The sequence below is a fragment of the Diadema antillarum genome, unplaced genomic scaffold (assembly GCF_040938485.1).
Source record: "Diadema antillarum isolate AM-2024a unplaced genomic scaffold, OU_Dant_1.0 scf00000131, whole genome shotgun sequence".
NCBI lineage: Eukaryota > Metazoa > Echinodermata > Echinoidea > Diadematoida > Diadematidae > Diadema > Diadema antillarum.
Genome location: NW_027271020.1, coordinates 1,006,940 through 1,024,608, shown reverse-complemented (window position 1 = coordinate 1,024,608; position 17,669 = coordinate 1,006,940). Strand labels below are relative to the sequence as shown.

Genomic DNA, 17,669 nt, shown 5'->3' with positions numbered 1-17,669 from the left:
ATATTTCATAAGAGGTTTCTCACTATCTCATTAAAAAATGATAAAACCCTTAAGTTAAGTCTCAACCAAAACTATGCGATCCCTAGTCTTACAGAGAGTAAACTCATACAAACAGACCAGTAAAAATTACATCAATATTGAACAAGACATGATAAAGTAATGTTTTGCTTTTTTTTTTCAAAGTTTCATACATGCATAGTTTTATGATCAGTAGTCCTGGTCGCAAATCTGCAATTAATGATATTGGAAAATCAATAATTCTTGTGTGTGGACACATAAAAAATGTTAACTCTCGTGAAGTGCATTGCAATGTGCAATTGGTCCAACTTGATACTGTTTGAAAACTCTCGCAGTAATTTACCCTTCGCAGCATGTGCGAGTGGCACACGAAGAAACTGTCAATTTTTTAAATCCCATAATGCACCTTGCCACACTAGTTCTGCACACCTGGGCACCAAGGGTCACACTCCAGTTATCATTTAGGCATGCAATGGACTTCATTTGCAGTTTGGTGACCTTTTTTTCACATGTGAAAGGGGGCAATATTTGTCTCCCGATGCAAAAACAGATAACTCGTGAGTGGGAGTGTGGTTAAAGGAAACGAAAACCCAAATGTAAACGTGGATTGACAAAAATCACCAATGTTAGTAGAACACATCAGAGAAAGTTTGTTGAAAATCATACTATTGATTTAAAAGTTATGAATTTTGACAGTTTTGGTGGCATCATTGCCGGAATAGAAGACTACCACAGTTCAGGATGTCATGCATGGACAACAATAATATTGGGGGGAATTTTGAAAAAAAAAAATTGTGTCTGATCAAACTACAGCATTCATACAGTAAAGTAATGGTCTTCTCACTTTCTCTTGCTATTCAAATCTAAGGTCTGTGAGCATACACTGGCATATTTGGGTGATTATGCCCATCTGGAGTTATTAACACCCACACACAGATCCACAGAACCTGACATAGATTACTAATGACGTTGTGAAAGAGTGAGTTACAATTCATGAAGAGAAAGTTATTCACACAAATGCAAATAGATTGTCTTGAGGCTGCCAAAAAGATAACAAAAACAACCAAATGTCTCCGTGCCCTTCAAAAATCAAACAAGCATGAAAGCAGCAGAGTTAATAAGTGTGAAAGGAGGCTGAGCCTGAAGGCCAACTACAAATTGGTTCTACCAAAAATATCACACAAGGCGCATTCCCACAGTAAGAGCGAGATTTGGATCGCAATTCGAATTGCAATCCAAATCTCGCTTTATAGATCGCTGTTCGAAGAAGATGAACATTTTGTTGAATGATCAATATGGAAACATCAATGCTTCTTTGGCAGGGGTTCACATGATAACCTCCAAATCTCACTAACCCACTGGAGTGGAACGCCTGTGACCTTAACCTGACCCCCACGCACTGAAGATACCAAGCGTGTAACACAATTGTGTGTGCCGTGTGCGTTCGTGCATTGCAGGTCATTCAACGCATCCCTGTGGGCCTGGACACTCACACACACACATACACACACAAACACACACAAATCATCATCATCATCATCATCATCATCATCATGTACATCATCATCAACATACATTGTATACTATGCTCTCTGCCAACCTATTTACATCATACGTGTGGTAGCACACTGCAGTGGGTAGCGAAAAGAGCTGATGCATTGTGGGCCTAAAAACATTGATGATCAAATCGTGTTTCCTACGAGACTTAACACCAGACAATCATCGAGATTATTTGGGAAAAACTGCACAAATAAGAAGATTTGGATCGCAACCAGAATCGCGATCTGAATCACAAATTTTAGCTTACCAGGCATTTAGACAACATATTATTCAGATTTAGATAGCAATCCAAACATCAACATTTGGATCGCGATCCACATCTCACTCCTACCATGCCATGTGAACACCTCTGTAAGTTGCTATTATCCCCAGTCTTGATTTCATTTACTTCTACCTGGTCTTTGGTTAGTTTTGCATTTTTTTTTTCCAACTTGATGAGAAAACGTGATCAAGAATATCTTGGATTGCACAAATCTCTTTTTTCATGCTAACAAAAGAAGTCCCTTCAAGGCTAGGGTAATCTTTGGAATGATGGAAGATTGCTGTTTTGCAGCCAAGATTTTGGCCAGGCTTTGTTTTAAATCCACTGATGCATTTTAATGAAGAAGGTAAGAATAATTTGAAGAGTTTATAAAATATGTATGACGGACGCTGAAAATCAGATTAAAACAGCTCAACTAATCCTCTCTGGCTGCATTTAAGCTGTTTGCTTTTATATGTATCTTTATTCTTTCAGTTGCAATAGTTGAGATGATACACAGTTTCTATGCATCCATAGTACTCGTATGAGTCCTCAGATAAAATCTGTTCAACTTTAAAGGGGAGCTTGGGGCTAAGAAGACTTTTGTTTACCTGATTCTGCTTTATAAGAACAATTAGATATTTAAAGAATGACTTTAATTCCTGTGAAGAGAAAAACAAGAGAGAAATGATGCTATTTAAGGACTGAATCACATACATGAATTCTGTGCGTGACTCTCATCTGTTGATACATTTTTATGATGCCTGCATGTTCAGTGGTTATTGCTTTATTTATCATTGGGTCAACCGAATATGTGACCGTGCACCTCAAAACGAACATAAAGTCGCACACACTGATTTTGCGTGAGGACTGAAAATAAGTGAAATGGGTCAACCTAGCCGAACTTGACTTTTTCATATTTTCTGAAAGAGCGGGTCTTCTTTTACATTAAGCTAAAATTTGGTATCATAAAACGGGCAGGAAAGTGTATTTTTTAGCAGTTTATCTCGAACATTTTTGGTAGAATAGTGTGATTAGGTGTGTCTTTAGAATCCCTTTTTCATTTCTGAAAAGCCTTGTCCATACTCTTCACTTTGAACTCTAATAAGTTTTGAAAGGATAGTGCTACTGCTTTGAAAGTTGGTATTGATTATTGGCAGAATGTGTTAATGAGGCATGCTTAATTTCAATTTAATTTGATAATCCCTTCATTGTTGTTACTCTGGTGGTGTATTTCCTGTTTTTTGTCCCATTCATCGCACAGCCAGCACGGTTTGGTAAAGATTAAGCGCTTGAATAGACACTGTACTTCAGAGCCTCTTTTCTCAGTTCACACTTTTCCTGAGTTTGTGCTTTCTTTCCAATATTTAGATAGGTTAGGAGAGTCCATTTGATTTGAGTTATACATCATTTTGAAGCTTAAAGTCTGCTCTTTCAGAATATGGTCTTAACTAAAAATTCATGTCTGGCGACTTTTTGTTTGTTTTGAGGTGCAGAGTCACATATATACTGTATAAGGGAGTTTTTTCTTCAGGATAGAAATGCTGTCACAGGACAGCAAGTTTAGCAATCAAGCTTGCATAAACTAAAATCTTATCTCTTCACACTATTGCACCGATGATGTAAGCAAAATGTATTATTAAAAAATATAATGTTAAGGCCTATACTTCTCATTTGTCTATCTCAGACTTTCATCTGTGCATAATATGTATGAATATGAATTAAGATGGGTGGGTCATTTTGGCAGCCTATGTAAATTGCTGATTTTGTTGATGACTGAGCAATTGTGGCAGTCCTGACAAACAGACACCAGAAATAATGTGTGGGACTGTAAAGTAAAAAAAATAAATAAATAATACAACCTCAACAGATATATGGATTTAAAAAAAATCCAATGTATCCTTGAATGCATGAAATATGAACAATACTAAACAACATAATAGATATTGATATCAATGTATACTTCTACAAATCAACTTCAAGAGGAAATGTTCAAGGGAATGGCTTGATTATTAATACCATTAATAGCTATGACTAATACTTTCTGCCTTCACTTGGCTGCAAATATTTGAAGGTGACAAGACATTTCTGTCTTAATATTTCCTTTGTGTCTTTTTTTTTGCCTCTTTCGAATATGGCCATTGAAAAAAAAAAAGGAAAAAAAGGCATGGTCTAAGTAAAGAGCAAGGTGTAAAGAGCTGGTAGATAGGTTCTATTTTCTGATTGGCCCTGATCACATATTTGTGTTCGAAATAGGAAGGGAAGACAGCATAGAGTCAATCTATATCTATTCTAAGAAATGTAATCTATATCTATTTCAAGAAATCAAATCTATTCAAAGATACCAAGGGAAGACAGCACTGAGGGCAATCTATATCTATTCCAAGATATCCCAAGAAACGTGAGTGGCTAAACATCTGAAGCCATTACACAGTTGGCCCAGTGAAATTATTTCTTTCTGTTTCACAGATTCTTGGGTTGCGTTTATCAACTTTCCAATGTTTAAAATGCTTTTTCAATACCCACTATCAAAATGCGCTTGCAAACGCCTTTCGGATCGCATGTCTGGAGTTGTTGCTTTTATCAACTCTGTCATGAGTCGATTGGAGGGTCTTGTCACTGCGCAGCTCTATTGCGCAGTTTGACCTGAGGAGCGGAGATGTGTAATTAGCAGTGGTTGGCGTGGGCAGGTTTGAGCCATAAACACATTTCAAAACGATTTCATATTTATCATCTCCACAGAAACTCGTTTCTGGCTCATACGCATTTGCGATCACACTTTTTTGGCATTTCAGAAATGTGTTTCTAACCCCCAAAAATCAAAACAGCTTTGCATTTATCAACTGCCCAAATCCAAGCAAAAGTTGTTTGAAAACCTCAATTCTATGCCAGAATTGAGTTAATAAATGCACCCATGAAGGGAAAGGTAGAAAATATGTGACTACCCACGGAACTTCTGTGTAAATGGTCACATGGTCTGAGAGGACTGTGCATTTGGATGTATGTAGTATCAAATGTACAGACTTACTCTGGTACATTTGTACCACAAAGTGACAGTGGTTAATAGGTCTGGTGCAATCCACACATAAAAACAAGAGCCAAAATTTACTTCTACAGTACTCTCCTGCGAAGGAGCGTTATACACTGCCCATCGTCGTGATCAATAACAGAGCACTCCCCTGAAATTCTCCCCAGTCTTTTCAGCTCCAGCACGAGCTCCTTCTGAAATGACGTGCATGTTTTCAGGAGTCAAAAGACATGATTTTCCCCCTCAGCAGTTGCTAGGTGAACTACTCAAGGAAAGAAAACGGGTGGGGGGGGGGGGAATTGTGTGCAACACACCAGTTGCCTTGCAGTCATGCGTGTGCATGTAGCATTGATATGTTACCTTGCCATTCTACCTGACCTGCTTCTTCAGTGGTTCCCTTCGATCTTTTTCTAATCACGAAAATCAGCAGGATACACATTACGTGGGTTAGCTGAAGTCAAGCATGTGTTAAAGGGACACAACTCCTCTTTTGTCCATAATGATAATCATACTGATCTAGTGATATTAATGATAACAATTATTATCATCATTATCATAATTACAATATCAATACTTGAGTTTGCACTGATACTCTTTAAAGCACTCTCAGGATTAAGCATTTAATCAGAATGGAAAATGGCATTGCAGAAATTGTATATCATCATCATTATCATTAGTAACAGAATGCCTCCGAGCTTTGGTAATCTGTCTTGGAATTCATACAAGCCAGGATCTCTTCCCACTAGCAAAGCATTACAAGTGTGCAAATTTGCAGGTTTAAAATCTATTAATGTGTGAGCAGGATGGGAATTTAAAAAAAGGAAAAAAAAGAAAAAACAAAAACAGAAAGGGTCCTACCAAGTTACAGTTGGGATTTAGATTGAGGTAGGAAAGGGCATGAGCAGAAGACAGAAGACACGGTACACTAATAATTGAGGGGCTGGGGAATAGGGAAAATATTAGGCAGAAGATTGCATGACCAAAAGATTCTGGAGCCATGCTCTAAGGAGAGTATTCACAGATGCACGTATCTGTGATGGACACGGTCTCGACAGGGGCTTAGGGATGAGAGCGGTAATCTGGGATGATTGCCATGCATCTCATCGTTGGGGGTGGCTGGGATGCTGTCCCACGAGATGGGAGGGTATGATCAAACAACCTACAGCTTTAAAGGGATGGTACATCAGACGACACAAGGACTGAGACTGTTTAAACTGAGGTCATGTAAAGAACAACAGTCAAGCAAATGTTCACATTTTTTTGTTAAAAATTGGAAATACAATTCAAGCAGGGTAAATCAAAGCAAATTAGACTTTGTGTGAAGGAATAGAATTTGATATGAACTTTTAATTGGACTGTAATGGACAATTACACATGTACAGTATACATTGATTAGAAAGAATATTGAACACCATGATCTGTGATTGATGCTGATAGCATAGGCCTATTGTGATGTCACAAACTTCTTTGAAAAGCAAAACTGTTGGAAAAAGTACCACAAGGAATCTTTTGACGATAATTTGACACTTTAAGCCACTTCTGAAAAATCCCTCCAAGGATAGAGTTCTGCTCTTTCATGTTCAATAAGTGTGTACTGACTGAAGGTCGAATTTCTGACACAAATTCACATTTACAAATTTGCCAATGTAGCTTGCTGGCTCCCTCCTAATTTCTGTGACTTAATTTCTATACTGAATGATGAATCTAACCACCACACATATACATATACATGTATGAAGCAATAATTCCCCCCCCCCAAAAAAAAAAAATAATGGCAAGCCCTACCATGAAAGTCTAACACTGTGCATGCTGGATGGACACTCTCCATTGCAGTCTCAGGGAGGGGGGGGGGGGGGGGGAGGGCTGCACGCATGTCTTGTTTTCAACAAAAAACAAGGCAAAGTACTGAAGAACTGGTGCATTTTGTGTTTTCATCTTCATTAATTTTGCATGTCAACAGATAATCACAAAATTTACAAGTCGGAAAAATATGCCTCCTTTATAACCTGTTGAGGACGAGTCCCGAGTATATTTGAGCAAGTGTCTAGATGGGAAATGTGTGTTGTAGCAAAATCAGTCCGTCCTCAATGGGTTAATACAGATGGGCTGTATAATTATACAAGTATCATCTCTTCATGAGGAAGCCACAACTTTTTTCTTGAAAATGGATATTATATCTATTTCTTATTTCATCACTGTGGTTCTTGGTCAAGAATTCAACCACTCTGGAAATCATCATGGAAGTTGATTCCAATTCATGAAATATCATACTCGCAAAAAAGATGGCATATACAGACAGTAATTGAGACACTGAAGTCAAACCATTGGTTAGTTCTCCAAAAAGATGCAAGAAACATAAAAATGTTAATGCTGGCACAAGTCTGGCAGCCACCCACTGGTGCCACGGCCAAAAATACTTCACATGCAGCCTCAGCTCACGGCACAGGGTGGGGGTTAAATGTCCAGCACTGAATTAAACTCCCATCTCTTGTATCCATAATGAACTTCTTGGCCAGATACTAACGAGGCCAGATTCGTGCAATCAACACCCTCGCCGAGAATGCATGGCACGGCCAGGCAAAAAAATCGATGATGAAGGTGTGAAGGAGCCTCCGTAGAGGAGAGGTGGGCGGCGAGTGCAACACACGATCTGTATCAACAGGTCGCTGTATTTACTTTCCCTTTCAAAATACTCTTCCTTAGATTTCATACTGGTTCGACCGTAGAGGGAAGACAGTGCAAGATGGCATTACAGTTGCACTGTCTCAGCCCCACTGGCTTTCTTTGACCTGTTAGAATAATGGACTGTGGGTGGCTGATTTACCATGCTGCATTCATCATCTGACTGTGCATATCTTTGTTTGACACTGTTAAAAAAGGATCAATATTGGTGCAATTCCAACACATATTTTCTGAGGAGCAAGATTTGACCAACTGTTGTTGCTCTTGTTTGCGCCTTTGAGCAATATATCTTTAAAATAAAAATAAGTTAAATCCCAGCAGCAACAACAAAAACAAAGAAACAAAATAGAATCAATGGCAACAACCAGTCATGGACAATTCCCTAAGCCACTGCAATAACAATTTTACACAGTTCATATTGATACAAAGAGCCAGAGATCTGAAGTACCACAGAAAAAAACAACCAAACACTGAAAGTGAAATGACTACTTGCACTTATTTGTTAAATACCGGATGAATTTCAGCTACTTGTACGTGAGATGTTTCTTGCCATCAAAAATACCTGTTTATGAAGCACAGGAGAGTATACTATTAGGTAAATGTGAGAGAGAGTCAGTGACACCACTCAGGAACTCCTCTGTATGGGGGAAGCTGTGGCTGCATCTCAAGCACACCACGATAGGCAGCTGAACTTGATGTCATTTCAGTAACAGCTTTTGAGTCCTTTGAGCAATGCCCAAATCATCACTGCATCTCAAGATTGCTGTTTGCTATATCTTGAGCCAGTAAAGTAGCATCAAGGGACACCTTATGGTCCTCTGTACATCAGCAAAAGAGAGTCGTACACATCTTTAAATTGACTTTGTATCGTACTTGAGTTCCTCTGGGTTTAAGGATGTTGTTGAGTCCTCTGTGCAAAAAGTGTTATTTGTTTTCGTGGGAAATATTTGAACAAAAGGACTAGGAACCTTGTATGAAAACAGTGAGAAGCAGTCACTGTGAAGTTGATATTTGTCAAGATAAGGAAGTTGTTCTAAAAATAATGACCATTTCACTATAATAAGCATAAATATGGCATTCATGGTAATTGAAGCAGAAATGCCTCATGTGAAATCATTATGTGGGCGATTTCTCATTCATTTTATAATTTTTGAAAAGAAATAAAAAATGTCTTCTGTGATTTTGCTCAAAACAAATATAAAAAAAGCATTCCCAGTATTAAACGAAACAATAAATTGCCTCTGGCATTCTTTGGGGTGGGAGGCATCAAAATAAGTGTATTTTCACAAATATTTTCACTATCAAATCAATAAGAGTGGTAAAGTAATAACAGTAAGATTTCATTTAGACTTCATATTGTGAGAGAGACCAAATGTAACAGTTTTATGAAAACTTTTCATTTTTTTTTGTCCAGTTGAAATTGTCACTCTCTTTCAATATTGTTTCACTTTCCTATCCATTACAGTCAATGTGGACACGTAGCGCAAGTTTCACTCATGAAAGGAAATAATCATTTACTTTGATCTCAGCAGGGAAAACCCCCATAACATAAGTTATTCCAGAACTACACCAATCTTCCCTTCATATGAAGCTATGGATTTTGAAATAAATGGGATTGCAGATGACCACATGCAATTATTAAAAGAAAGAACCATAAAGAGAGGGTTTCAATTTATGCATAAGATGGAGAACTTGAGAACCGGAAGGGGGAGGCTTTCAGTTGAAAGTAAGGGGAGACGGCAAGAAAGTTCACACAAGATTGTAAGATAGTAACCATCAAACATGTACTGCAGCCCCAGGGCATCTACAAAAGAGATACATTGTACTTCGCTCATGTGATTGTGACTCTTTTTGTCTAAGATGTCAAGATTCCAGGAATTTGAGGTTGTCTTTTTCCATCAGGAAGTATACGACTTCCTCTCAGTAAATCCTGCTCCTGGTAGTGTCCATAGCAACATCTCAAGCATAGTTAAAGGGAAATTTAACCCAAATATTGTGTTGATTCAGTAATTGCAGAAAGAGCAATAGTACAGATCAGCAAAGTTTGAGGAAAATTGGACAATTCGTCAAAAAGTCTTAAATCTTTGTACAGTCTTGGTTAAATGCATTGCTGTCCTTACAGGATGAGATGAGTGCAATTCACAATGTGATAATAGGGCAACAATATGAAGAAGACATAGAGAGAATTCAACACATTTTGACTTTTCTAGCATAACAAAAGAGCACTTCACTAATAACTCATCCACTCGTAAAACCTTGCCAATATTAATAGCTGCTCGACAGACTATTGAAAAGTACCATACGTCATTGTCCCAGACACTTGAAGCCATGCACAGATATTGGGCTTTCCTACATGTACACCACAAACCACTACTTCTACCACTGCCAGCAACTAGGTATCATGCAGAATAAGAAAGTTGTCTGGACTAAACTATTGACTTTCACTTGAGATTCTAATTCAACCAGACTTTTCCCCCCTCACACCTTGTCCCATCACAAACACTCATGTAGCATCTCTAAGATGGCCAAAACATGTTTGTAAACACAATGCATTTTGAAACGGTGTCATGCTAAATAGAGCTAGTTTTGTGTGCCTGACATTTTCTCCATCTCATTGGGGGAATCATGGTCCCTAGCTGTTTCCTAATCTAGTTTTGCTCTATTTTAGGTGCGCAGTTTAGTTGTCTGGACATTTTGAACTCAAAACATGTTTACTGAGGCAGAGCTTACCTTGACCCTAGAATTAACTATCACTGACGGATCACATACTCTACAGAACATTACTGGTGAAGCCATGTACAGTATGTGTATGCACATGAATTGTCGTATACAAGATGTTTTACGTTTGATTGAAAAAGTCATGGGTTTTTGTGACAGGTATTACTAATTAGCAAATTGGTGATATGGAGTTCACTGTTCATTGTAACACTTGGCATTGAATTGCTTTATTCTTAACTGCATATCATGCGACCAGCATAATTGATGTACACATCAAAAATAAGCAGAAAAACATTTTCTCCATACTTCCCACACTAGGCCAATCACACCAAAACCTCCTTGACCACACTATACCATACATGAACTGACCAGGGTGGTCCACAGGTGGCTTTAACCCTTTTTGTGCCAGGGACTTTAGACAGTGTGTACAATGCTATGTGGTTTAAAGGGTTAAATTTGTTACACTGACACAATTATCTCATTTCCAGGTAATCCTTAAAACACAATGCATTATTCTCGGGGGGGGGGGGGGGGGGGGGGCATGCTGTAAGTATGAAGGAACTTGCAAAGAGGTCAAGGGTGTCTGCAAACTTATGGACTATCTGTGGTTTGATTTCTTTTTTCTTTTATCAGGGATAACAGCTTATTTAGTGTAGTCAATTATCCAAGTATGAGGCTAAGATGGCACCAGAAAGAAACCAGGACTCAACAGCTTCCAAAGACCCCAGAGTGGGACATAAAGACTTCAACTGTGAGGGCTTTCCACTTTGCACATCTTCATTCACATACGATTGTTTCCCTCCATGCAGCATGCTTACATTTCAGGTTATGGACCACCCTGGTAACCATGCCATCAATTCAATGAGCAGAAAAAAATTGCTCATGTTTCAAATACCGCAAGGAATGAAATACTGCATGTCGTCTTACCCATCCTCAACATCTGGCAAATTCTTTTGAGAAAATTGTTCAGGAAAGAGCAACAAAAAAAAAAATGTTTTTTTTTTGTTTTTTTTTTTTAGTGATACAACTCTCTTTTTTTAATAGCTTCCACCTAAAAAGCGATGACTCAACTATTGCTTGAGAAAGTGTGGTTTCTGTGTTGAATCGACAGGCAAAATGAGTGCAAAAAGAAAGGAGAGGGAGTCATATTTCACTACAAGAAATCAGTTCACTTTACTGAACTTTCAGTGTCCTCCACTGCTAATCTGACAGATCAGTTTCGAACATCCTATAAATCTGTTAAACATTCCTAAGTCACAGAAAAACCTAGAAAAAGTCAGCCTTACATGAAACAACCATGTAATACTTTGGCTGATTACAGGGATACTATAGTATTAACCTTCATCTGCACAGCACTATTTTCTAAAATGGCTTTGCACACAGAGATTTGCTAATGAAAATACGTTGTTAATCTTAGAGTGATGCGCATAAGCAGGAAAGGGGGGGGGGACATTTGAATATTTCCTAGGATTTTTTCCCAAACCCATACTTGGGTTTTACATAATTAAGGTCTAATTGGAAAAATAGTAGGGACTTCATTTGCGATGCAAGTCAATGATGTTTCTTAGATAATTCATGATTCTTTACAATCAACATATCTTCAGTTGCACGATATAGGATAATAATAATATTTATAATGCACGACATATCCACTTATAGATACTCAATGCCCATATTTTCTTTTTTTTTAAGAGAGAGAACATTATACTAAAAATGTAGATAATTAGGCCCATCAGCTGGAGCAATTGAAAATTCATGACCATTTTTCAGAGAAATGTTAATACTACGGACTCTATGTTCCATCATACACATAACAGAATAGATACAAAAACACATAAATGAAAGAATGCCATATGGCACCAAGGAAATGTCCTCAATCCAGTGTTTCCTTATGAAGTAGCAAGTTCATGGCCATGTGACACACATTGAGTATTTTAAAGTTACATTCCGCTTTACAATAGTGATAAAAGTTGACAAAGAATACAACTAGCAGTCTGTTAAGTTTGAGTCATTTTGCTTTGAATGAATGGGCAAGGTTATGTTGCACAGCTAAGTCTGCTATTAATCTGCAGCAAAAAGCATCAAATGACACAAAATGTGCTTAAATTTGTGATATTGAAGAACAGTGAATCATTGCACATGGTTGTAATAATATACACCTCACGCTGTGTCATATAGAGAGCCCGATGCCACATGTAAAATATTGATTTACTAATCCCCAAAAAATGAAGATAAGAAATATTGTTGGTGTTTCTTGATTGTAGGATTTCCTTTTGTGTTTGTTTGAAATACTTGAAATATAGACAACTCCTAGCAACCATGTTGAAGGGCGGATAGTATTAACGATTGATTAAACAGAGCATAGCCTACACATCAGAGGAATGTACTTCCACTTGAACACTTTGAATTTATAAATGAATTGCACTGAATTAATAAATACAAAGTAATCATTGAACTGAAAGTAGAAACAATATAAAAGAGAAAGAAGATATAAACAGGTTGATATGGATATCTCACAAGTCACAAGTATACAGGTGTACACCATGACAAGACAAATATGAAATATATCCCAACTGACGTATGAAAACTGAACGTATATCCAATATACTAATTCATCTGGTCACAATTGTGCAGTTTGGATCAATTTTCACATCGCGGGGAAGAGTTTTCTCTGTGGGCGTGGGGAGTGATAATTTGGAGAGTAGATGCCATAAATATCTCGAGAAACTGAGGAGAAGACATCAGCTTACAGGCTAGGGATAGTTAGATGCAGTCTGATACTTGCCACGGGCCTGAATGCTGCCAAACAAGCCCAAATCTCCCAGGCCAAAAAAAAAAGCAAAAAAAAAAAAAAAACATCTTTTGTGTTTTGCATTGAGTTTCGCGGGAGGTGGCAATTTGCTTGATGGAATATCCACAATATGACACCGACAGACACTGAAAGCCCGATATTGGGATCAGTGAAACAGATCAGTAATGAGCTGACACACATACAATGTGTACAACTGACTGCAAACTCGAACGGGGAAAAAAAAAATGAGGCCTAAATGCAAGCAATATTTCATCCCTCATTGCAGATGTAATGAACCTGACTGGGATATGTTTAAACTAGTCATAGAATTACTCCAGAAGTGCCACACTATATTCATCAGCAATTAATATCAATTTTTGGCAATGGGCTTTGTCAGCCATTCATTTAAAGGGAACGTGTAGTTTTGGTTGAGACCTAATTTCAGGTTTCTAACATTTCTTGGTGAGATAACAAGAAACCTCTTATGAAATATGAAAGAGCATGTAATTCCATGAGGAATTCAACGTTTATTTGATGAAAATTGGTTTTGAAATGGCTGAGATATCCAAAACAGAGTGATTCTAATAAAGTGTGGGACCAATACTTTTTTATGATTGCTTTGTTTTACTTTCTTTTTGGATGTTTCACATATTCCAAACCCGATTTTCATCAAATAAACTTTGAATTCCTCTTAGAATGGTATGCTCTGTACTATTTCATAAGTGTTTTCTTGGTATCTCGCAAAAAGTTAAAAGCCCAATTCTCATCTCCATCAATACTGTACCATCCCTTTAAAGGCTGCGTTTGGCAAGGAAATCATGCCTTCAAAGCCCCCACGGTGAAAAGTCAATAGGATTGACATGAATATGAGCTAACCATTAGCTAAAATACACTGAGCATTCAACCTTTTATTTGCGAATGTGCAGAGCACATACATTCATTATTAGTATCCCCCCCCAAAAAAAAAAAAAAAAAAAAATGTAAAGAAGAGAAATGTTGGTGATTCTAAAGAGTCTCATAAGTTTTCTCAAGATAGAGTGATATCTGTCACAATCACACATGTGCAAATTAGATAAAAACAGTGATGTCTTCACCCAACAGCTCTGAATTTGGTTTAAAAATACAAATATCTCAATTTTTTTTTTCAATTACAATGTATTTGGCAAATATGTTCTCCCTCCCCTTTACATAATTTGATTCATGCCAAAAATACTGAGAGTGCAGATATGTATGTCAATAAACTGAAGACTTGTTATTAGGCAATACCATCGTCTCATAAAAATCTACACATACTGTACAGATTGTGACCACTATCTGCTTGTAGATAACATGTGTCATAATTTTCTGATCCTACATCATATTTCATTTAAACTTTCACAATTGGCTTGATTTGATCTTACTTTATTTAAGTCAACTTGAACAAACAGTGAACCCCACTTCATCACTGACTATAAAAGCACGTTGTCAATACCTTGAGTACACATACACTAATGTGCATAAAAACTTAACATACATGTACATGTATGTTTGTTTACATGTTGTTTTTTTTTGTTCTTTTTCAATTTCAACGGATCAAAAAAATGGATACCTTCTGCTTTCGTCCAACAGGATCAGGATCTTACCTCAAGCTCAGCCCTGACGATATCAAAGGATCCCCAGGATGCGACGAATGAGCGATCCTTCGGCAAGACTCTGATGTTCTTCCCCTTTTCTCCCATGCTAGCTACCATTCCACTTATCTCCTGTTTTAAAAAAATAAAAAAATAAGAGTGTGCAGAATAGTTTCGTTATATACAACACTGTATGAGCACCACCATTAGCTACCACTGTCCAATACGTCAAAGTAATACGTATGAAAATTAATATATTGTAATTTGATTCACACAGCTTCACTGACATGGTATCTACGTAATGCCATCAAATATTTATTTTCTATTTCAATGCTTTTATTGAAGGCATGTTGTTGTTTCTAGCTTACCTATAGAATATGGCAACTATTTAAAATTCATCTTATTTTGTTATAAAAGCAAAATATATCAGAGCAGTAAAGAAAATTCCAGATATACTGTTGACCATGGAGGGTTTGAATGAAATTGAATAAATAGCCAAAACCTATTTGGGGTGAACAACCCTCTACTCACATTCTATGATCACAATAAAAAATTTCACAGGAAGTACAGATCCATCAAGACAACTAAAGGAACTAGAAATGACTAATACCCAAGCGGTATATCCATTCTTGTTGACACAAACAAGGTGTATCTTACTAGTAAAGTTTGGGTGTATATCAACAGCGAATGTGAACATGTAAATAGCTATGTAATACTTTCACACAAGCTATTGTGATCTATTTTTTTCAATGCTTCAAAATATTGTCTTTCCCACTAGTCAAAGCCAGTAATAATCACTCAGTAAGTGCACATACATGTAAGAGGCAACTTTCATTCACACGTAAGTGCCCTCATATCTAACTTGCAAGATAATGAGCTTTTATTAGTCCTGAGTATTCAATAAAGTGCGCATAATGATACTAGAAAGTGGTGCAACACTTACACTTGATATGATCTCATGATCATGTGTCTGATATTTAAGCAGTGAATACAGTTACAGTGTTTCATTTTTACACTGACTACCTTGTAGCAAATCCCCTTCTTTCATTTTTTTTTTAAACATTAGAATGATATTTATTGCAAGCACTTGGATCATCAACTATAGAATTATGGTACAAAAATACCCTCATGTTTACGCAACTTCTAGAAATAGATATCCTAGTGTTACTCACATGTACCTAACATGACATTCTACAAGAAATGGTTTGAAAAAAAAAATAAGCAGGAAAGAAACATTTCATCCCCTGGTCAATGATGTGTGCCTCCAACTGTACATGTGACTTGATTTTGATACTTCCTATTCTCTAACATGTATCATGTATTTGATATCCTTATTCTAACCAATTATCTAGCCTTTCCACAATGGAGGACTTATGATCTATAACAGCACCCCTGGCCACTGAAAATGTGCCCAATAAGCGACATAATCTCAACATGCATAAACTGAATATTCAAAGATTTTCAAAACAACCCTCTCATAAAACTATGCAAATATCATGATTGAATAAATACCATCTAGTGAATAATTGGATATGTTAGCTGAGCCGAATATAACATACGTGTGTGCTCTTAATTTTGCCATAATGACATGCGCAAAAGTTAGTGTCAATACGCAGTCTTAATCTCCCTTTATGATACCTGTTTAGTAAAGTTTAAATTGATGGAAAACATACTATAATTGTCCTTTTCGGATATCACTGAATGGCTCAGTGGTATGGCAAATGCGCATTATGAAGGCTATAAATGTATCGCCATGACGAGGTTGACAGAACCGAACACTTGCGACAATTTATTTCAACACATCTACGGCCACGCCTAGCAGATTAAAACTGGGCTAACTTCTCTCTGAACTTTCTGAAGGAACTTCTGCGATGACTTAAGCTCAGAAAGCAATGAAGTACAGGGTTAATTAATTATTGTACCACAAGAAGGAATAGATGTCTGTATTATAAACAGACCCTCTGGCAAACTCAACAGACGTCTAAGATAGAGTTTGTCTGAGATGAAACCCTGACAGATCAGAGCAATAAATCAACAGAAGTACAAAGAAAAGTCACAAGTTTGAAGGTCAGTTGAAATCATTTAAACATGGCATGCTTTGGGGATGTCAATATTGTTACATTAGTTATGCTATACTATAATATCACACTGGTCACAAAATTCTGTTTGTTTGTTTTTTAAATCTTGCCAATTCAAAATAAAAAGACGGACTTGTTTCTAATCTTGAGCTGAATGAAGTAATCATCTTGTTGGTCTTGGAGTGTACATAGTATTAATAATATAATTTGAGGACAGTTGGAAAAGAAATACAGGAACAACAACAACAAAAATAACACCAAATTGATGACATTCAGGCAAAACTGTGGGAGTACTATCAAAACAAGATAGAGAGCCAAGTGAATAAACAGACTTTTTCATGGGCCCACTAAAGACCACATAAGATGACTTTACTGACACAAATGATGTTCTGACATTTTTATAACTTCACTCAAAACCGCCACTGATCTCATAGTTTTATTTTGCTTTGCTGCAGCATGAAATACTGTCATTTTTTTCCTCTGGTTCATTCGGCTTCAGTTTGTTTGATAAGCGAAAAACAACGCTGATTCGCTTCGTTATCAGCAACCCTGTTATGAATGAATCGATAAACGCCACATCAATGCATTGACTATTTATAGGCCTACATTACAATAATTACTTCACAGAGGCTCATTTTCTGTACTCACTAGCATCTTTTATTCATGAGCATTTTTATTACCTTTGGAGCATTATAATCCTTCACAGGAGCTGATTGTTATTGTAAAGGAAAGTCCTCACTGGAAATACAATTCCATGTTATTTTGTTATTTATTTGATAAGCGTCACAATTTATTTTGACTGAATGGACAATAAAGCAATAACCAATAAATCATTTGAACAGAATTGAATTGAAATTATGTACATTAAACCACATATATAATATGAAAATGCAGCAGCACTATAGTTCTGTCTACGCTGTTTAAATTTTAATGCCTTGAGCAT

At 37.0% G+C, this 17,669-nt stretch overlaps 1 protein-coding gene across 1 annotated transcript in view; it reads right to left on the bottom strand.

Annotated features, from left to right (window-relative positions):
- Positions 1 to 17,669, bottom strand: part of LOC139720644 (uncharacterized) — a 103,146-nt gene that overhangs the window by 37,184 nt on the left and 48,293 nt on the right. The window contains exon 7 of the mRNA XM_071632000.1: positions 14,661 to 14,780. Coding sequence (XP_071488101.1) covers positions 14,661 to 14,780 — 120 coding nt within the window. The remainder of the gene's footprint in view (positions 1 to 14,660; positions 14,781 to 17,669) is intronic.